Raw genomic sequence first — 22529 nt, forward strand, 5'->3', positions numbered from 1 at the left:
AAGACAACTCCAACCCGGCCAATTACCGCCCCATCAGTCTATTCTTGATCATCTGTAAACTGATGGAAGGTGTTATCAACAGGGCTATCAAGCAGCACTTACTCAGCAATAACCTGCTCAGTGATGCCCAGTTTGGGTTCTGCCAAGACCACTCAGCTCCTGACCTCATTCCAGCCTTGGTTCAAACATGAACAAAAGAGCTGAATTCCAGAGGGGAGGTGAGAGTGACAGCCCTTGACATCAAGGCTGCATTTGACCAGGAATGGCATCAAGGAGCCCTAGCAAAACTAGAATCAATGGGTATCAGTTGGCAAACTCTCTACTGGCTGGAGTCATATCTGGCACATAGGACAATGGTTGTGGTTGTTGGAGGTCAGTCATCTCAGCTCCAGGACATCTTCGCAGGAGTTCCTCAGGGTAGTGTCCTAGGCCCAGACATTTTCAGCTGCTTCATCAATGACCTTCTCTCCATCATAAAGTCCAAAGTGGGGATATTCACCGATGATTGCACAATGTTCAGCACAATTTACAACTCCTTAGATACTGAAGCAGTCCATGTTCAAATGCAAAAGATCTGGACAATATTCAGGCTTGGGCTTACCAGTAGCAATTTGTGCCACAACCCATCACCAATATGAGACAATCTAACCACCATCCCTTGATATTCATTACTATTACCATCACTGAATCCCCCACTGTCAACATCCTGGGGTTACCATTGATCAGAAACTCAGTGGCTGCAAGTGTAGATCAGAAGCGAGGAATACTGCAGCAAGTAACTCACTTCCTGACTCCCCACAGTCTGTCCATCATCTACAGACACAAATCAGGAGTGTGATCCACTTGTCTGGATTGGTGCAGCTCTGACAACACGCAAGAAGCTTTACACCATCCAGGACAAAGCAGCCCAGTTGATTGGCACCACACCCACAAACATCCACTCCCTCCACCACTGATGCTCAGCGGAAGCAGTGTGTACTATCTACAAGATGCATTGCAGAAATTCACCAGAGATCCTCAGACAGTACCTTCCAAACCCATGACCACTTCCATCTAGAAGGACAAGGCAACAGGTACATGGGAACACCACCACCCGCAAGTTCCCCTCTAAGCCACTCGCCATCCTGACTTGGAAATATATCACCGCTCCTTCACTGTTGCTGGGTCAAAATCCTGGAATTCCCTCTCTAAGGGCATTGTGGGTCAGCCCACAGCAGGTGGACTGCAGCGGTTCAAGAGGACAGCTCATTACCGCCTTCTCAAGGGCAACTAGGGACAGGCTATAAATGTTGGCCCAGCTAATGCTGAACAGTCTCACAAATGAATTTTAAAAATTACTTTACACAGTACTCAGATGTGGTCTCACCAGTGGCCTGTATAGCTGAAGCATCTCCTCCATGCTTCCACTCTAGAGTCATAGGGATGTATAGCATGGAAACAGACGCTTCGGTCCAACTTGTCCATGCCGATCAGGAACAGCACAGCAGGTCAGGCAGCATCTAGGGAACAGAAGATTCGACGTTTCGGGCACATGCCCTTCTTCAGGAAGAAGGGCATTCCTGAAGAAGGGCATGTGCCCGAAACGTCGAATCTCCTGTTCCCTGGATGCTGCCTGACCTGCTGTGCTGTTCCAGCAATAAAGTTTCAGCTTTGATCTCCAGCGTCTGCAGACCTCACTTTCTCCTCAAATCCTCCAACCCTGGCCATATCCTTATAAATCTTTTCTGAACCCTTTCAAGTTTCACAACATCCTTCCGAATAGCATGATGCACAGTTTGGACTCACAACCTTCTCACTGAACTGAGAGTGCCGATGACATTTTATAACCTTAAATCACAATGGAAATTCAGTTTGTTGGTGGTGGCGTTGCATTGTAACTGAATATAGGTCAACATACCAGGCAAAGATTACACAAACCTGGATTCAATTCTTATTTTAGAATGAGTTATTTTTATTAATCAAATACAAGATCTCGAGGCTCTTACAATGACCGTGATGTGTAACAAAGACAGGTTAGATCCAGCCTTGCTTGCCTGGTCTAGATCATGCTGGCTTATCTCAGGGCGAGGGGAGGTGACGACCAGCAGCAATCTCTGTTGATTTGTAATTTAATCCTTTTCCCCAATCATGAAACCATTAATAGTGCCCTCCTTGGTGCTGACGAAGATCAAACCCTGGGCCTTCCTGACTTTAGTGAACTCTGTAGCAGCATCTTCCTTTTGTTTGCAGGGAGTTCATTCATGAGTGCCCTGGAGGTTGGTGGTCTGCTGGGCAGTGTGGCGGCTGGATACTTTTCCGACAAGGCTGTTGCTCGGGTATGTACGTACAGACCCATGCTGGACTGCTTTGGGTGGATGATTGGATTGCATGAGAGATCTACACTGTTCAACAGTCTGAAACTGTGTTTACCGGTTTTCATGGAATTGTAACAGGACAAAAAGAGGCCATTCAGCCTTTTATATCTGTACTGGCTCTTTGGTGGAGCACGTTAGCTAATTCAATTCCCCACTCTCCCACCCTTACCCTATAACTCCGCAATTACTTTTTTTTTTCTCTTCAGCTGTTTATTCGGTTCCAAGCCATGATTAATTCTGCCACTAAGGTATGCAGGAAATGCATTGTGAATCCTAACCATTCACTGTGTGCCCTTTCAAAGTCCTCCACATCCTGCCTAAAGCATCGGAATTGGACACAGTATTCCAGTGGAGACTGAATGATCCTTTTCCTGTTGGATATTTCATCACTTCACTTCTCTGGCTATTCCAAGCAGATATAAAGCACATTATTGTATATTTTAGTCCTGGTAAAGTTTGGCTCAAAATCTTAAACAATGATCACGGGCTCCTGCAAGGAACAGGCAGTTAACCGGAGCCTCAGTGGGATAACATCACTGCCTCTGTGCCTTTTGGTTAGTTCTACCAGATGAATTCATTCCTCAGCAGAGCCATAGATAACCCATCTAGGCTTAGATGGCTTAGCTGGGTTAGCTATGGTAAAATCCCCATGCGCAGTTACAGGGATGGGGGTGAGGTCTGGGTGGGAAGCTCTTTGGAGGGCCGATACAGACTCAATAGACTGAATGGCCTCTTTTTGCACTATAGGAATTCTATGATTCTATCACTATTATTTACAGTCACAGCATCATAGAGATGTACAACACGGAAACAGACCCTTCAGTCCAACTCGTCCATGACAACCAGATATCCTAACCTAATCTAGTCCAATTTGCCAGCACTTGGCCCATATCTCTCTAAACCCTTCCTATTCAAATTGTCCATCCAGATGCCTTTTAAACGTTGCAATTGTACTAGCCTCCACCACTTTCTCTGGCAGCTCATTCCATACAAGCACCACCCTCTGTGTGAAAAAAGCTGCCCCTGAGGTCCCTTTTAAGTCTTTCCCCTCTCACCCTAAACCTATGACCTCCTAGTTCTGGACTCCCCCATCCCAGGGAAAAGACCTTGTCTACGTATCCTATCCATACTCCTTATGATTTTATAAACCTCTGAGGTCAGCCTCCAACACTCCAGGGAAAACAGCCCCAGCCTATTCAGACACTGTTAAGTCTTCCTTTGGCTGAGCAGAGGCAGCCTAGCCGGAGGGAGGGGTGAGGCCACTGTGTTCACATTGCAATTGAGCCTGGAATACTGAAACCAAAGGGACCTTGTATGAAATTGTACCCAGCTGCACAAAGTTTAAAAAATCACACAACACCAGGTTGTAGTCCAACAGGTTTGATTGGAAGCACTAGCTTTCGGAGTGCTGCTCCTTCATCAGGTGGTTGAGGAGTATAAGCTTGTAAATCATGGAATTTATAGCAAAAGTTTACAGTGTGATGTGCCAAATCATACCCAGCTGCAGTTAGCTTATGCACCTGAGCAGCCTTGTGGTGCAGCGGGAAGCATCTCACCTCTAAGCTGGAAGATCTTGGTTTGAGTCCCACTCCCGGAGGATGTGTTGATGACATGGCCAAACAGGTTGACTATCTACCTGTAAACCCTTCTGATATACCTGTAACAGGCGATAAGGTGGAGCGAGTCTCCTAGCCAGTCAGAACCATTTGGTGTCTGCAGCACAATGGCCTTTCCTCATTTAGAAATCATCACAATCAGATTTTTTTTCATGGCTTTGTTCAATGGGAAGCATTCTCCTCACTTTGAGAGACTACCAGAAGGAGAGGGGTGGGGGGAGTCCCTGAAGCTAGTTAGTAAATTCTCGTCCACATAGAACAGTTCTATTCTGTGTATCAGAAATAAAAACAGAGGTTACTGAAAAATCTCAGCAGGTCTGGCAGCATCTGTGAAGAGAAATCAGAGTAAAGATTTTCGGGTCCAGTGACCCTTCCTCAGAACCGAAACATTAACTTTGATTTCTGTCCACAGATGTTGCCAGACCTGCTGAGCTTTTCCAGCAACCTCTGTTTTCGTTTCCAATTTAAGCATCCGCAGTTTTTTTCAGTTTTTATTTATTCTGTGTATTGTGTTTTTATAAAGGCCATTGTCCCTCGCTTTCATAAAACAAAACCATTTCCCAAAGAAAAACGTTGTTTCTGCCAATCTCTCTTCTAGAGTGGTCTTCGAAGCCATGGGAATCCTCGGCATGGACTCTTGCTCTCCATGATGGCAGGAATGGCCATATCAATGTACCTCTTTAGAGTCACGGTGACTGCAGAGTCTACCAAGGTAACTATCATGAACTAGGCTTTGATTCATGATCCTATTCTGTCGAAGGCAAAAGAATATTTGGTTTTCTCTGGTGTTGTGGATGTCTGAGCTTTCTCAGATGTTTATGGTTCAGCAAGGGGTGGGATGGGATGGTCTGGGTGAATTTTCCTGACCAGCATTAATCTCACTCCATAACCCTGAGGGGTCTATTAAACTATTCCAGCTCCTTTGCCTGGCTAGTCAGTGCTTTTTCATTGAATCTAACCAAGATGGAGCCGATGGACAGCCATCAGAGTTTTTAAAAAAAAGCACCGCAGACCCTGGAAATCTGAAACAAAAACAGAAACGGCTGGAGAAACTTAGCATGTCTGGTAGCATCCGTGGAGAGAAAACAGGGTTAATGTTTCAGGTCCAGATTGGTCAACTCCAGAGCAGCTGAATTTCAGCAGATTCAAACTTTTGGCCTTGAGTTGAATTTATCATAAATTTTAACTGCTTCTGATCCTGCCTGTTTCAGTGTTGGGAAGGAAGGGAGCAACAGAGTCTCCCAAGAGGTTGACAGATGGTGGGTGATTGTGAGGGATAATGGAGACCTGGTTTTTAAAAAAGATATTAAATATTCCTGGATACAATGTGTTCAGGAAATGTAGGGAAAGAAAGAAAGGAAAAGAGGTAGCAGTGCTAATTAAGGACAATATTACAGTGATTTTAGGAACTGGTTAGTAAAGCGTTCCGAGTGCTAGGTGTTTATAAATAAAGGAGTCAGTACAATAGCAATCTTTATATAAAACAGTGGTTCAGATTCAACTGTAGTATTGTCTCGTTCAAGAAACTGGACTTTGGGAATGATGCAAAGGCATTAGTGAGAGTCCAGAAAAGAGTTTTGGGATTAGTTCTGGAATTGCAGAGCTTCAATTGTCAAGATAGATTAAAGACGCTAGGACTGTTGGCTTTGGAGAAGAGAATATTGAGAGGAAGTTTGATAGAGGTGTTCAAAATTGTGTGGGAGTCTGGCAAAAATATATATAGAGAGAGAGAGAGAAGGGTCAAGGATCAAAAGATACTGATTTTAAAGTGACCAGCAAAGGTAACAAAGGTAACATTGGGAGGAGGGGAGGTTTTCGCAGCAAGTGTTTAGGATCTGGAAAGAAATGATTGACAATGTGGGACAGGCAGATTCGGCTGTGGCTTTCAAAACGGAATTGGATCAATATCTGGAGAGTAACAATTTGCAGGGTTGAAAATCACATAACACCAGGTTTATTTGGAAGCACTAGCTTTCAAAGCCCAGGGTAACAGGGAAACGGTGCGAGATTCAGACTAGTTGAGTTGATGCAGAGAGAGGCACAATCGATCAAATAATCACCAAATTTCTTGTGGAAACTTTTCTTGCTGTACCTTTCCTTGCCTCTGTGTGATTGCCTCTTCTTCCTCTTTATTTCCTCAGGAGACTGAGCTCTGGACACTAATCTTCTTTCCTGTGACTCAAATTACCAACTTAACTGAAGACGAGGTCTATCTCTCTCTCTCTTCTCCCCCGTGATCGCTTGCTCCCTCTGCCTTTGCCTGCCCTTTTTTCTCTCTACCTCCATTTCTAAACCCTTGTCACCTTTCAAGATGTGCAGAAATCTGTTTGCATGAACATTCCCCGACATTTATTTAAAGCTTACAATCAGTGATTGTAAGTCCAATGTAGTGAGTTGTGATTTTGTTCTTTACTGTAACTTAAAATGCAATAGCTTAGAAATACAAAAAAAATTAATTGCAAGGGTTGATGGAAGTAGCAAACATGAGGAAATTTTAGCAAGATACAGATGGTTCACTTGCTGCCTCCCCTAAATATTTCTGCCATCTACACAGTCAGAAGTGTGATGGAATACAGCCCCCTTGCCTGGATAGGTGCAGCTCCAAATAAACTCAAGAAACTCGACAGTATCCAGGTCAAAGCAGCCAACATGACCAACACCCTGTTCCCCACACTGACACAGAGGGGCAGCAGCACGTACCATCGACAAGATGTGCTGAAACTAATTCCCAAGCCTCCTTCAACATCACATTCCAAACCCACTACCTCAATCATCAAGAAGAACGAGGGCAGTAGATTTATTGGAAGCCCACTCTCTGAGAAGTTTCCCTCCAAGATTCACACCGTCCTGACTCAAACCCATTACTGTTCCTTCACTGCTGCTGGATTGGAAATGTGGAGATCTTCATTGAGCAGCACGAGGACGGCTCCTCTCTACTTCACACTTCGTCACAGTGAGCTGTTCCCAGGAGAAAATCCTTAAAAAGCCAACTCCGTGAGAAGATTGCAACATCCCCACCGACACGTGGGAATCTCGAGGCTGCGGATACAAATCCAGGGTTGGACCACTTAGTCATCTCTAGGCCCACAACTCCAGAGTAGAAGGAAGTCATCCTCAGTCTGAACGGGCTGCCTCAGAAGAGGCTGATGAGCTGTGCCATCACTACATTGGACTGGAGAGGTTCACCCATCTTCATGGTCACCTAGGGGGTGGGCAATATGCCCTGGCCTTGCCAGTGAGATCCAAAACTCCATGTGTAATGAAAGCAAACTTTGGGTTGTACAATCTTGATGCACTTTTAACACCTTTCTCTTTTCTGGTAGCTGTGGATTCTCTCCTTGGGAGCTATTTTTGGCTTCTGTTCTTATGGGCCAATTGCACTGTTTGGAGTGATAGCCAATGAATCTGCACCTTCTAACCTCTCGGGGACGTCTCATGCTATTGTCGCTTTGATGGCAAATGGTAAGAATAGGAAGTGGCCATGGGCAGCTTCTCACTTTTATACCTGGCATTGTACTATTCTGTGGCACTCATATCAACTTCTGTTGCAGAGATTGAGGTTCAATATTTTTTCTGGGGTACAGGGAGTGGAACACGTTTTTGAGACTTGAGTGAAATTCCATTGTGATTCTTCAGCACATCCTTCCATACCAGTGGATGACCAGGAAAATTCCTGCATAAGATTATCTATTTAATGTCAACACCTAGTGCTGTGTGTAACATAGTTGAAGCTGACTGACCGTTTCCACTCCAATCCATCCCCATACTTGTTTCTCAAAGTTTCACTCTGCGTCTGGCAATTTACGGCATGTGGAGCAGGAATAAGTCTGAATTTAAATTGAAATTGTTGGGTATTTTGGAAAGCTTGTGAAGAAGAGAGCAAATCTCTTCAGGGCTAAAATAAATTTCAACTGTGTGTTCTCGAAGGGAGTCCAGGCCAGACTGAGACTTGTTTCTGATACACACAGTTACTCATCTTAGCTGGGATATAAAATCATAGAATTCCTATAATGTGGAGGCAGGCCATTCAGCTCATCAAGTCCACACTAACCCTCCAAAGAGCAACCTACTCAAACCCACACCATTCTTACAACCCTACATTTCCTATGGCTAATCCACCCAGCCTGGACACAGTGGGCAATTTAATATGGCCAATCCACCTAACTTCTGTATCTTTGGACTGTGGGAGGAAACCAGGGCATCCAGAAGAAACCCACACAGCCATGGGGAAAATGTGCAAACTCCACACAGACAGCCACCCAATGGTGGGATTGAAACTGGGTCCCTGACACTGTTGGACAGCGGTGGTAACCACTGTGCCACCATGTTGCCTAAAAAGTGAAAATCAAGCAGTTCTTCACAGGGAGTGTATAGATGGTCCAAAGAGCCTATTTCTGTGCTGTAGACCTCAATGAATACGACTAATGGAAACCCTTTCCTCCATTTGCTACTTGTAGAGCCAGAGATTTGCACATTTCTGGCAATGGCCCATGAAATGTCAGCTCCCTCTGCTGGCTGTAGTTTGGTCAGTCTTCACCCTGTCACTGCTGGGCAGAGCACCAAAAAAATCAGCAGCCAATAATTGCAATGAGCAATCCTAGACTGACTGTGGAGATAGCTGATGCAGTGAATTAACAATGAATGTCTCCAGTCTTGGCTCACACATGAAGCTGCATGCTATTGGGATAAAGGAAGCTTTGCCTTGTGTCTGGCCAAGTTACATCTACCTTGATTCTATCAAACATTAAGCGAGGCAATGCCCCAGTGGTATTATCACTGGACTGTTAATCCAGAGACCTGGTTAATGTTCTGCCGAACTGGGATTGATCCCTGCCATGACATTTAAGTTCAATAAAAGTCTGGAATTAGGAATCTAATGATAGCTATGAACCTAATGTCGGTTTTCAAGGAAAAACTCATCTGGTTCACTAATGACCTTCAGGGAAGAAAACTGCCGTCCTTACCTGGTCTGGCCTACATGTGACTCCAGACCCACAGCGACATGGTTGACTCTTAACTGCCCTCTGGGCAATTAGGGATGGGCAATAGATGCTGGCCTCACTAGTAATGCCATCATCCCCTGAACAATAATACTTTGCACGCTGCGTCACTGTTCACACGCTCATTCACAGGGGAGGTGCTGGTGGTGGCTAAAAAATTGAAATTCTTTAATAGGTTTTGGGGGGAATTCAGACCATGTAATTAATTCAAATGTTTTTCTTCCTCTGCAACATTCATTGATAACTCCCTTCTGCTTTGTGTCCCGCAGTAGGGGGGTTCCTGGCGGGCTTCCCATTCAGCTCGATTGCCAAGTTTTACAGCTGGGACACGGCATTCTGGGTCGCGGAGCTCACCTGTGCTGTCACCACTGTGGCCTTTTTCCTGCTGAGGAACATCCGGACCAAGATGGGCCGCCTTCCCAAGAAGTTAGACTGAAATTCAGCCACACTCACCCAATAGAGAGCCTGCTGCTGTTGTCACGTTGCTAAAGGCCTATGAGAGAGTGTGATTCTCAACCCCCATTACTGCGAGTCCGTATTCGGCAAATCCCATCACCAAATGCTTTTTTCCCATTTTCCACATCTATATCTCAGACTCTTTGCCCTCTTTGCTGTACAAGGTTCAGCTGTTAACCAAGAGATTTGTAACGTATTCGTGCTGTGGGTTGGATCTGCCCTGGAAAATTTCTTCTTCATGTTAAAAGATGAGAGTGTTCCTCCTTCCTCCAGTTCAGTGGTTTGGTTGGTCATGTTGGGCTGGCCTGATCGTTACCACATTCACTACTAGTGTGCAAACTACCAACTGCTGTAACCTGAGCTCGGAATCACTGCGGGTGGGAGAGACAGCAACATAATGGTGGTGGGGATGGGGGTGGATGCAATTGTCAAGGGTGGGTTTCCATAGGACCCCATCACCAGCATCACTTAAACCCCTTGCTGCCATCTGTCTCCTTGGAAGAGTTATCACATCTAATGATGTACAGGAGCAGACGCTTTTTTGCCTTCATTAGCTAGCTTTTCCTGCCAGAGGCTATAGCTTGGAGGTGACCCCACCTCAGGCCTGACTATCCTGGAGAATCTTCTGTTTTTACTGCCAGCTGTAGGCATTTTTAGATTAATTTCCCAGAAGGGGGGGAAATAGCAAGCTTTGGAAACGACACACGGCTCTGACTTGTCCAACTGATGGAACTCCAGAATAACCAATGCATTCAAGCCCCACTTTTCACTAATTCCTCCCCCCCTCTAAATCCTCTCAATTAGCCTGTTTTGCAGCATTTCCTGTGGTTGTAAAGTCCTGGGGTAAGAATTGAACCCTGAGCTTCTGGTTCAGAGGCAGGGATGCTACCACGACACCATAAGATTTCCTGTCTATACTCCTGCTATTGTTTGAAAATATATCCTCGACTGACTCTAATAATCTGTAATCCCTACCCCATGCTAGGAAAAGCCTTGGAGTTTGCAGATCACACAGTAGAATTACATCTCCATAGTTGTTCAGGGTGCCCCTAATTACTTTATAACCAATGGAGTATAGTCGCCATTGTAATGTAGGATCAGGTGATCATATCCACATAGTGATGTGCTTCATTCGATATGTTACACATCTGTCCAAATCTTTGACTGTCTCAGTTAAGATTTGTTGATAGGTCCCGACGATAGTAAACTCTGAATGCGGGAGATAAATGTTGTAGTTTGTGGATCACTACATGTAATCTTCAGGATTGTCCGTGTTGTGTCTTGTATATTTCATTTCTGGTTCTGGTGTCTTCAGCCTGTGTAATCTGTAATTCGAACAAGCACTGACATCAGATAGTATAACCACTCTCAGGAATGTGCAAACAGAAATTAGTGAAGCTCAGTTGGTGAGCCATTACCCATGTGACATGACAGCAGCTTCCCTTTGGTGAGTTTTTACTTTTGTTGCCAGTCCCATTCACAATTTCTTCCCAGTCTGTTCTCCCGTCTGGTCGTTAAATAGAGCTTATTAACCACACCTTGTTCTTCCTAACAGTCAACCATCTTAAAGGACAAAGTAAAAGTTAATTTCAATTTAACAGTGATCCAGTTGAAAGAGTGTGTTTACCTCGGGGTGGTGCTTGGATAAAGTCTGATGTGTACTGGAGTGACGAGCTTAGCTCAAAATTTGTCATATTAATAGTTCCGTGAAATATGTGTGGTTGTTTCAAGAACCACCTGACCACACAGGAAGAATTCAAACACTAGTTATAACCATTGCAGACAAATGGCATTTCAACATCCGTGAGAAGTCATGCAGTGCTGTGCAATCACAGTCTGTGTCGGCGAAACGTCTTTGGAGTAACTAAGGCTCCATTCATGTAACTTTTGTGGTTGGTCCATTTGGTCCCATATGGAACAACCTTTTCCTTTTTGCAAGATTGTTGGCACACCATACTCTGTACCGGAGAGAAGCCAGACGTTCTGTCCCACAGCTGCTGTCAATAGTATTCTTGTGTTGTACATCTGGCAATTGAAAGCAGTGCTAAGTGACTCACCTTCCAATGCTTTCTCAATGTAAAGTAGTTGAGCCTCTACTCTGCACCACTTCCATTGACAATATCGAGTCTGATGGGAGATTCTGGTCTCAATACTTGACCTATCCAGGGTACAAATGAATGGCAGTGTTGAGATACCAGAGTGCAGAGGGGGATTGTCAAATCCGTCTTAGTACAATTGAACATGAAACATTGAGAGAATGGGTGGGTAGAGTATCGAATCCTGTTGAGTTACGTATTGTAGCAATAACTTTAAAGAGTCATTTGTACACCTAAATTTGAATTTCCACTTTAATGTAGTTAATTACAATTGTATGCTAATGAAATTTTAACTCTTAAATTATGCTTGATTAGGATTCAATGTTTTAATAACTGAAAATTTAATTGTGTTTTTAATGTTTAATTCATGTATTAAACAAAAACAGGAAACTGTAGTCAGTGTCGTAAAGTAATACCAGCTGCTGCTGCAAGAGGTGAAAACACTGAAACATATCCAAAGTCCTTTTACTGTACTGAGAGGAAAGAGGGTGACCGATTTTTTTTTTTAAAAACAAAACACTTTTAAAATACTTCTATGTGAACAGGAATTAATAATTACATCTTAAACATACAAGTGAACCAACACAGTATTTTGATTGCAGCTTCCAGACTGCAGTATGTGCTAGTGAATGTAGTAATCTGTTCAGTAAAGCCTGTGAGAAGTGTCAGAGCCAACATCCTTCAGTGAGGCTTGAATAACAGAGTCTTGCAGCCAAAAGCTGAGCAAATTTTCCATCTGTGACTGTTTTGGAGCTCAGACTACAGTATGAATGAGGTATGGTACAAGATGCTGGAAATCGCATTTTCCAATCACGTTTTGTACTGCCCTTTAGATATGGGTGTATTTAAAATAACGTGACAGAACAGATATTTTCAGATCAATCTGTTCAATGTTATTATAACTCTCTAGAGAGGATGAGAACCCAGGCTTCCTGGTCTGGAGATAGGGATACTGCACCACAAGAATCCCTAGAAACATGGGTCGCTTCTGCTTAGAATGGAAGTTGGCTGTCCTCACTGGAGTACAAGAAAAATAACCCCCACTTTACAGAACTGGACCAACAACTTTGGGCAATACAGCTTAGTTTGGTATTGATTAATTGAATGGTTTGAGAATCACCCTCTGTCACAATTTAAGAAAATATCCCAGTGATTGTGATCAGACCAAACGTGTTAGACTTATAACGAGTGCTGCTCGAACACACCATTCTCATTAATTCATTCTCCGTATTGACCAATTAAGCTGAAGTATGAGTACAATAAGTACTTTTTTATGGAGTAGAAATCAATGTGACAAGATATTGAATTTAAACAAGATATTAAAAAGCTCATAATAAAATACGTGTACATGTGTTTGGTACTTGTACCTCTGTACAAATAGTTTCTTTAAAAAAAATGTGCTCATCAGGATGTTGAGGAATGGAAAGATTTTCTATTTCAGAGTTCCCAGTATCAGCAGCAAACACTCAGTTCAGATCTCATCACAAAATTGCCATGACACAGGAAGCCATTTGGCCCACCATGCCTGCACTAGTTCATTAAATGAGCATCATGACTTAGTGCCAATCTCCTGCTTTATCCCCATATCCTTGCTCACTATTTCTATCCAAATAATAATCCAATATCATCTTGAGTGCCCCAATTAATCCTGCCTCCATCAGACTTCAAGGCAATGCGTTCCACCATTACAGAGATGGTGAAACCTTCAATCATGTCATCACCATGATACCTGACTATTCCCAAGGAATCCCTGCTGATTTCCCCACATCTAAAATCGTGTGGCATATGTTTTAACTCGCTCCAAATCCTGTTCCTCTCTCACCCTAATGCTCACGGACTTGGCTTCTGTTAGAGCACCATCTTAATGTTAAAGTCTTTCCCTCTATTTCTGTGATCTCCAGCACCATTAAAACTACTCCACTCATTGAATTCTTGCCTCTTGACCATATAAACAGCAGGAGTAAAGTAAAGGTGAAGTTACCACAGTCTTACTGGACCAGAAGCTGCTCTCACTGGAGGGAGACGACTGCTGGTGGTTTAACCTGAGGGTCACTCTACCTTAGGTAAGGGGGAAGGGGTTCAGGTTACTGTGAAGAACTCTTGTTCTCAGCTGGTGTGGGAATTGAACCTGTGCTGTTGGCGTCACTTGCATTGCAAGACAGCCACCCAAGCTAACCTACCTCCCAAGAACTGGAACAGTAGGCCATTCAGAAAGCTTGTTCTGCTGTTTGATGGAATTATTGCTGGTTTGATTGTGGCCTCAACTCCACTTTCCCGCTTTCCTCAGATCCCTTTCAACTCCACACAATCATCTCCACCTGAAAAATATTCAATGATCCAGTCTGTCCTGGATTCCTGAGGAGGATTCGGGGTTGAGAGGCTGTGGAATGGAAAGAAAAATGTCTTCCATCTTAAATAGGACATCCCTTATTTTTAAACTGCCCCATAGTTTCAGTCTTTTCCACAAAGCGAAACATTCAGCATTAATCCTATCAAGTCCCTCAGAATCTGATGCTTTCAGTTGCATGGGCATCATTACCTACTGGACATGAAGTTTTGTAATTCCCTTAGTCTCCTCCTTTCACACACTGTATAAAATCTTCCTCAAGTGCCACAGTGGTCTGTGGTCCCTACCTCTGAGCCAGGAGGCCTGGTATAAAGTCCCATCTGCCACCGATGTGTGTCATAACAAGTTGATTAAAGTAACTAAAGCCTCTCTCTTTAACCAGGTTTTTTGGGCCTCTGATATAATATTGCCTCCTATGGCTTGGTGTCATATTTTGTTTTGAATTGTTGCTTTGAAACCCTTTGGGACATTTAGTTACATCGAAGGCATTGCGTATACCATGTGGAATGAAATCCCTAACAATGTGTCTGCCATATTCTCAACAGAAAAGCTGACTGGTGTAGCATCCTTCCATTCACTAGATGAGTTGGCCTCCAGTCTATTTCTTTCTAAGCTTGCCTGTCAGTAACATGCCTCAGGGCAGCTTTGTGAGCTTGCAGAGGGTACGGGCTACTCTGCGTGGGTGGGGGTTCCATGTTTCAAACAACAGTAGATGGCAACCGTGCGTGTGTGTTTCATCATCCGCTTCAAGCGTGCTGGCTCCTCAGAACTCGGGACATCAGAATTTACTGTGGAAAAAGGATACGGAAGATATAGAATGTAGAGAAATAGATGGTGACATCTTGAAAAATGTCCATATTACAGAGGCGGAAGTGCCAGATGTCAAGTCCCCAGGACCTGATCAGGTTTACCCTAGAACTCTGTGGGAAGCTAGAGAAGTGATTGCTGGGCCTCTTGCTGAGATATTTGTATCATTGATAGTCACAGGTGAGGTGCTGGAAGACTGGAGGTTGGCTAACATATGCCACTCTTTAAGAAAGGTGGTGAGGACAAGCGAGGGAACTATGACCAGTGAGCCTGACATCAGTGGTGGGCAAGTTATTGGAGGGAATCCTGAGGGACAGGATGTACATATATTTGGAAAAGCAAGGACTGCTTCGGCACAGTCAACATGACTTTGTGTGTGGGAAATCATGTCTAACAAACTTTGAGTTTTTTGAATAAGTAACAAAGAGGATTGAGGAGGGCAGAACGGTAGATGTGATCTAATTGGACTTCAGTAAGGCGGTCGACAAGGTTCCCAATGGGAGACTGATTAGCAAGGTTAGAACTCACGGAATACAGGGAGAACTAGCCATTTGAATACAGAACTAGTTCAAAGGTAGAAGACAGAGGTTGTTGGTGGAGGATTGGTTTTCAGACTGGACGCCTGTGATCAGTGGAGTGCCACAATGATCGGTGCTGAGTCCACTACTTTTCATCATTTACATAAATGATTTGGATGTGAGCATAAGAGGTATAGTTAGTAAGTTTGCAGATGATACCAAAATTGGAGGTATAGTGGACAGCAAAGAGGGTTACCTCACATTACAACAGGATCTTGACCAGATGGGCCAAAAGGCTGAAAAGTGGCAGATGGAGTTTAATTTAAATAAATGTGAGATGCTACATTTTGGGAAAGCAAATCTTAGCAGGACTTATACACTTAATGGTAAGGTCATAAGGAGTGCTGCTGAACAAAGAGACCTTGGAGTGCAGGTTCATAGCTCCTTGAAAGTGGAGTCGCAGGTAGATAGAAGAAGGCGTTTGGTATGCTTTCTTTTATTGGTCAGAGTATTGAGTACAGGAGTTCGGAGGTCATGTTGCGGCTGTACAGGACATTGGTTAGGCCACTTTTGGAATATTGCATGCAATTCTGGTCTCCTTCCTATTGGAAAGATGTTGTGAAACTTGAAAGGGTTCAGAAAAGATTTACAAGGATGTTGCCTAGGGTTGGAGGATTTGAACTATAGGGAGAGGCTGAACAGGCTGGAGCTGTTTTCCCTGGATGTCGGAGGTTGAGGGGTAACTTTATAGAGGTTTACAAAATCATGAGGGGCATGGATAGGATAAATAAACAAAGTCTTTTCCCTGGGTCGGGGAGTCCAGAACTAGAGTGCATAGGTTTAGGGTGAGAGGGGAAAAATATAAAAGAGACCTAAGGGGCAACCTTTTCACACAGAGGGTAGTACGTGTATGGAATGAGCTGCCAGAGGAAGTGGTGGAGGCTGGTACAATTGCAACATTTAAAAGGCATCTGGATGGTTATACGAATAGGAAGGATTTAGAGGGATATGGGTCAGGTGCTGGCAGGTGGGACTTGATTGGGTTGGGATACCTGGTCGGCACGGACAGGCTGGACTGAAGGGTCTGTTTCCAATGTACAGCTCTATGACTCTATGACTGTATGATGTACCATGAGATCAGGGTCTTCTGAGTGCCTAGAGAGTGAAAGCGCTCTAATCCAAGCTACGAGTTCACATCAGAACCTGCTGCCGACAGTGTAAGACCACAGAAGCTGTAGTTTACCAAAATGGAATGATGTAATTTCAGACCAACCACATACAAAAGCTGCTGCTCAGGAGAAGGCCCTGCAGGATGCAGTGTCCTTTGCATTCTGGAAGGAAGCAGAGAACACAAACCTTTCTAGTGTGAACTCCACTGGATTGAGCCAGATCCCAAGTACACAGGCAAGAATAAAACCTCAAAAAAAACCCAGTCATGCTCTAAAGCTTGTCCTTTGTTGCTACTCACAATCATCCCTCCTACCCTGGGAACAAAATAAACTCTCCTTTTTTGAATGGGAAGTTAAAAACAAACTTCTCGTTTTCCAGAAGGTTCCTTTTAGCAAAGCGATTCCATATCCAGCGTTAAGTTTAATGCAATACTCAGTCTACACCAATGTTTAGATAATCTTTATTTCTTTTAAACTGTAAATTATTACGGTCCCTCCCATACTTGTAAAATGTGCCTCAGTAGCACAGCCAAGGAAACGGTATATAATTCACAAAATAATCTTTCAATATAGTATCATCAAGTCTGATAGGAACTCGTCAATGAAATAGTTTTGAAATCCATGCGAGTGACAGGATTCCACATTTATTTCTTGAACCCCAAAGTCATTGCCCCAACAGAAATGTATCGTACACACTCCTGTAACTGCACCACAAGAGCCTTTACTCCTGTCACAGGTTTCCTGAGCAAAAGCCCAGTGATGGCATTTCCGGTGGGTCAGCCTACAGACAACGGTCACAGATTCCAGTCACCTGGTTAGGACTGCGAGAACGAGGTTGCAAAGCTAAGTGTGCAACTTGGGCAGGTCTTCTGTTCCTTCAGCCACAGAGAGATACACTGTATCCAAGAAAAAGCACAGAGAAAGCATAATGAGGAATTATTGCAAATATCTGCAAAGCAATTACAGCATGCAAACAGGCCATTCAGCCCATCGAGTCAAACAGCGCAGGAAACAGAGCCTGTAGTCCAACCAGTCCATAATCCCAAACTATAGTAGTCCTACCTGCCTGTGCTTGGAGAATAGATTTAGATTTAGATTACTTTACAGTGTGGAAACAGGCCCTTTGGCCCAACAAGTCCACACCGACCCGCCAAAGCGCAACCCACCCATACCCCTACATTTACCCCTTACCTAACACTTCGGACAATTTAGCATGGTCAATTCACCTGACCCGCACATCTTTGGACTGTGGGAGGAAACCGGAGCACCCGGAGGAAACCCACGCAGACACGGGGAGAATGTGCTAACTCCACACAGTCGCCTGAGGCGGGAATTGAACCCAGGTCTCTGGCGCTGTGAGGCAGCTAGAAAACAATCAACTGAAGGACCTGAAGGTAAAGTGCAAGGCAGGGATAAAGACAGATTCCATAGTCATTCAAGACCATGGTGCTGCTCTCCCATTAGACAGAGAGACAACTGATGGTGGTTTGACTTAAGGGCCACCCTGTTTCAGGTGAGGGGAGAGGGTCAGAAGGTGGGACCTTCATGATAATCATGAGAATTGAATCCACACTGTTGGTATCACTCTGTATTAAACCAGGTTATCAACTCCCCAGCTAAGGACACAAACTAAGGATGCAGGCTTGAAGGATCTCACTGAATAGAAGCAGCAAAATAGCCAAATTGCTTATGTTCTTTCTTTAAATCTCCTCTATTAAACATAATGATTCATTTCCCATTAGATCACAGATACAGTCCTTGGTCATTCAGTGACCATTCTTTGAACATGTGCTGAGTCACTGAGCATTGACAAAATATTACACCATGAAGAAGGTAACAATGGGATTTGAACGTATTCTCAATGAAAACCACAGCCCTGCTGCTCCAGACAGGGTTATTACCTTAGTGAACATGGGTGGGAACCCGATTTTTCCATGGGGCTGTGGGCATTGCTGGGCAAGGCCAGCATTTACTGCCTAAATCTAATTTCTCTGGATCTGAACTGCTTTCTATGCCATTTCAGAGGGCAATTAGAGTCAACCACCTTGCTGTGGATGTGGATGCTGAGTCACATTATCATGACACCAGTGGCTTCCAATTTCCCTACAGTAAGGGGTACACAGATGGCAATTGTTAACAAGAACTTCGCAATTAACTTCTTAATTCATTCATGGAACTTGGCAGGACTGTCTAGACCAACGCTTACCTAATCGTTAATAGTCTACCACAGGACGGTGGGTCTGGAGTCAGATACAGGCCCAACCATGTAAGGATGACAGACTTCAGTCTCTTAACAGGACATCTATGAACTAGAGCAGTTTTTACAACAATCAGCAGTGGTTACATAGCCACCAGGTTTTTAAAAAAAATTTGGCCATTTGCCCAATGGTGGGAATTGAACCCATGTCCTCACAACATTAGCCTGGGGTTCTAGGTTATGAGTGACATTATCACGACACCACCACCCACCCTTAGGCCAATTGCTGATCGATGTGGCACGAGGGGGAATTGTGACTTGATCAGGCCTCCCTCCAGATGGTTTTTTTGGGGTGGGAGGGTGGCATTGGCAGGGGGAGGAGTTGGCATTGCTAACCTCTCAACAGCTTTTTGTCGTCAATTCCCTGAACACAGAACAGGCTGGAGGAGCTGAATGATCTCGTCATATCCCAATTGTCCTATGGTCTGTATTTGGGTTCGTTACTCATCGTGAGGAGAAGGGTGGACATCTTCATACCACCATAACTCTGCCACCTTCCGAGAATGGGAACTACCTGTGTTTCCCAAACAATCGATACACAGCGACACCCTGCTGGAAAGGTACCTCTGGAAGGGCGGATTAACTGGACTTTGACCCCATCCAAAGCTGAGTTGCCCAGCTATTTAGGCCTGTCCGCCCTGTATCAAACCACAATCTAATTAGAGAGTTAGTGCGGACAGGAGGGGAGGAGGTAGAGTAGAAAGGTCAAAGCAGCCCAATCCTTTACCTCTCTGTGGTATTTGTGCCCACATTTCATTACAAAGAGACGACTGGCGGTGAGTTCCTCCTGGCAAATCACACAGGGATCTTCATCCTGCAAGGAAGCAAGGAACATGTTAACCAAGGTGCTGACAGGTCATTGACACCATCACAGATTGTCACTGTATCATCTAAATCTCAGCACAGCATGCCATTAAGCCACTGTGACCATCCTATGTTGTGAAGGCTGCATATTTTCTTTTTGGAAAATAATCCAAAAAACTAGGCATTGCTGTGTTGCAGAGAATGTACCATTTGTTTCACAACTTAAGAGTCAAAGTTGTGCAGCACAGAAACAGATTCTTTGGTCCAATGCACCCATGCTGACCAGATATCCTAACCTAATCTAGTCCCATTTGCCAGCATTTGACCCATATCCCTCCAAACCCTTCCTATTCATATACCCATCCAGATGCCTTTTAAATGTTGCAATTGTACCAGCCTCCTCTGGCAGCTTATTCCATTAATGCACCACCCTCTGCGTGAAAAGGTTGCCCCTTAGATCCCTTTTATATCTTTCCCCTCTCACCCTAAACATAAGCCCTCTAGTTCTGAACTCTCCTACCCTGGAGAAAAGACCTTGTCCAGTCACCCTATCCATGCCCCTCATGATTTTATAAACCTCTAGAAGGTCATCCCTCAGCTTCCAACACTCCAGGGAGAACAGCCCCAGCCTATTCAGCCTCTCCTTATCGCTCAAACCCTCCAACCCTGGCAACATAGTTGCAACTCTTTTCTGAACCCTTTCAAATTTCACAATGTCTTTCCTCTAGCAGGGAGGCCAACGTTGAAGGCGGAATTCCAAAAGTAGCCTAACCAACATCTTGTACAGCTGCCACGTGACCTCCTACTCCAATACTCAATGCTCTGACCAATAAAGGCAAGTGTACAGAACGCCTTCTTCATTATCCTTTCTAACTACAACTCCACTTTCAAGGAATTATGAATCTTGAAGGTTAAAAAAGCGGAACTGTAAGGGGTTCACATTTTTGACATAAGGTCACTTAACTTTTGCAGAAGCTGGCTTTAATACTTTTGAGAGACTAGCTGGTCCCAGGTGTCTTTGGGTTGAAAAGCTGCCTAGCAACAGCTCTCAAATTTTTAAGTTGCAATTTGTCACTGATTTGAAAAGGTCAGCTGTACCTAGACCTCCAGAAACCCTGCAAGCAAATATGGGTCTCTTTCTCACCTTCTGAATAGGAGTAAAAAAAACAATAGCTGAAAAACGTGTTGCTGGAAAAGCGCAGCAGGTCAGGCAGCATCCAAGGAGCAGGAGAATCGACATTTCGGGCATAAGCCCTTCTTCAGGAAGAAGGGCTTATGCCCAAAATGTCGATTCTCCTGTTCCCTGGATGCTGCCTGACCTGCTGCGCTTTTCCAGCAACACATTTTTCAGCTCAGATCTTCAGCATCTGCAGTCCTCACTTTCTGCTAGTAAAAAAAAATACTCAAAGCCTCTGAAATGAAGCACATCTAACTTAAGCAAATTGACCAGCCACCAAATTAAGGATCGCTCACAGACAGCAACAAAGCAATGTTATGAAAAATTTAAAAACTGAGAAAGTCACCTCATTCCAACGCTGTGGCTTGGACTCATGCTTTCCACTCATGATATTTTACAGAGCTGTCTGGCTTGTGTGCGGTCTATTTGTGAATGAACATGAGCATTTGGGTTTAAAAGGCATGTTGTTCAAATTTTGTTTAGCAGTAGTTAATAATCAATTTTTGCCACTCAATAAAGAATCGGTTTGTTTATAATTAATAATTTTTGATTTCTTGTTTTTGATAGAACCTGCTATGGGTGAAAGTCGGCAATTTAAATATCCCAGTGATTCAATTGGTCATTTATATTTGTGAGAGCTCATGGGATAGTATATATACGTGTCAGCATACTCTTCCTATCAGAGTTATGAGAATGTGAACATTACAATGGAGTTGTCCATTTACTCATCCTTTCCTAACCCCTCCTTTCCATATCATACATTCTGTTGCTCTTGGGAAATAAGGCAGGGCAGGTGACAGAGGTATCAGTGGGGGAGCACTTTGGGACGAGCAACTATAATTCTATTAGTTTTAAAACAGTGATGTAAAAGGATAGATCAGATCTAAAAGTTGAAGTTCTAAACTGGTATCAGGCAAGAATATTCAAAAGCTGATTGGAGGCAGATGTTCGCAGGTAAAGGGACAGTTGGAAAATGGGAAGCCTTCAGAAATGAGATAACAAGAGTCCAGAGACAGTATATTCCTGTCAGGGTGAAAGGGAAGGCTGGTAGGTATAAGGAATGCTGGATGACTAAAGAAATTAAGGTTTGGTTAAGAAAAAGGAGGAAGCATATGTCAGGTATAGACAGGATAGATCGAGTGAATGCTTAAAAGCGTATAAAGGCAGTAGGGGTATATTTAAGAGGGAAATAATGAAGGCAAAAGTGGGACATGAGGTAGCTTTGGCAAATAGCGTTAAGGAGAATCAAAAGGGTTTTTACAAATACATTAAGGACAAAAGGGTAAAGGGAGAGAAAAGGGCCATTCAAAGATCAGCAAGGCGGCCTTTGTGTGGAGCCGCATGAGATGGGAGAGATATTAAACATTTTGCATCAGTATTTACTGTGGAAAAGAACTTGGAAGGTATAGAATGTAGGGAAATAGATAGTGACATCTTGAAAAATGTCCATATTACAGAGGAGGAAGTGCTAGATGTCTTGAAACGCATAAAAATGGATAAATCCCCAGGACCCGATCAGGTGTACCCTAGAACTCTGTGGGAAGCTAGAGAAGTGATTGCTAGGCCTCTTGCTGAGATATTTGTATTATCGATAGTCACAGGTGAGGTGCCGGAAGACTGGAGGTTGGCAAACGTGGTGCCACTGTTTAAGAAGGGTGGTAAGGACAAGCCAGGGAACTATAGAACAGTGAGCCTGACGTCGGTGGTGGGCAAGTTGTTGGAGGGAATCCTGAGGGACAGGATGTATATGTATTTGAATAGGCAAGGACTGATTAGGGATAGTCAACATGGCTTTGTGCGTGGGAAGTCATGTCTCACAAACTTGATCAAGTTTTTTGAAGAAGTAACAAAGAGGACTGAGGAGGGCAGAGTGGTAGACATGACCTTTATGGACTTCAGTAAGGCGTTTGACAAGGTTCCCCATGGGA

General features: G+C 43.9%; 2 protein-coding genes across 8 annotated transcripts in view; one reads left to right on the forward strand and one right to left on the reverse strand.

Moving 5' to 3' along the window:
* Positions 1–12861, forward strand: part of LOC122540640 (glucose-6-phosphate exchanger SLC37A4-like) — a 33157-nt gene extending 20296 nt beyond the window's left edge. Inside the window, exons 6-10 of one of the 2 annotated variants that reach the window (XM_043676632.1) lie at positions 2230–2315; positions 4569–4682; positions 6112–6177; positions 7294–7432; positions 9240–12861. In XM_043676632.1, coding sequence (XP_043532567.1) covers positions 2230–2315; positions 4569–4682; positions 6112–6177; positions 7294–7432; positions 9240–9406 — 572 coding nt within the window. In that variant the 3' untranslated portion in view covers positions 9407–12861. The remainder of the gene's footprint in view (positions 1–2229; positions 2316–4568; positions 4683–6111; positions 6178–7293; positions 7433–9239) is intronic. The other variant, XM_043676633.1, reaches the window with a different exon arrangement.
* Positions 12862–16744: 3883 nt separating this feature from the next.
* LOC122540641 (E3 ubiquitin-protein ligase TTC3-like) overlaps positions 16745–22529 on the reverse strand; it is a 117353-nt gene continuing 111568 nt past the window's right edge. For 5 of the 6 annotated variants that reach the window (XM_043676638.1, XM_043676635.1, XM_043676637.1 and 2 more), the window contains 2 exons: positions 19348–19434; positions 16745–17259 (listed from right to left, as the gene is read on the reverse strand). In XM_043676638.1, coding sequence (XP_043532573.1) covers positions 17179–17259; positions 19348–19434 — 168 coding nt within the window. In that variant the 3' untranslated portion in view covers positions 16745–17178. The remainder of the gene's footprint in view (positions 17260–19347; positions 19435–22529) is intronic. The other variant, XM_043676640.1, reaches the window with a different exon arrangement.

This window comes from Chiloscyllium plagiosum, chromosome 35 (genome assembly GCF_004010195.1).
Source record: "Chiloscyllium plagiosum isolate BGI_BamShark_2017 chromosome 35, ASM401019v2, whole genome shotgun sequence".
Lineage (NCBI taxonomy): Eukaryota > Metazoa > Chordata > Chondrichthyes > Orectolobiformes > Hemiscylliidae > Chiloscyllium > Chiloscyllium plagiosum.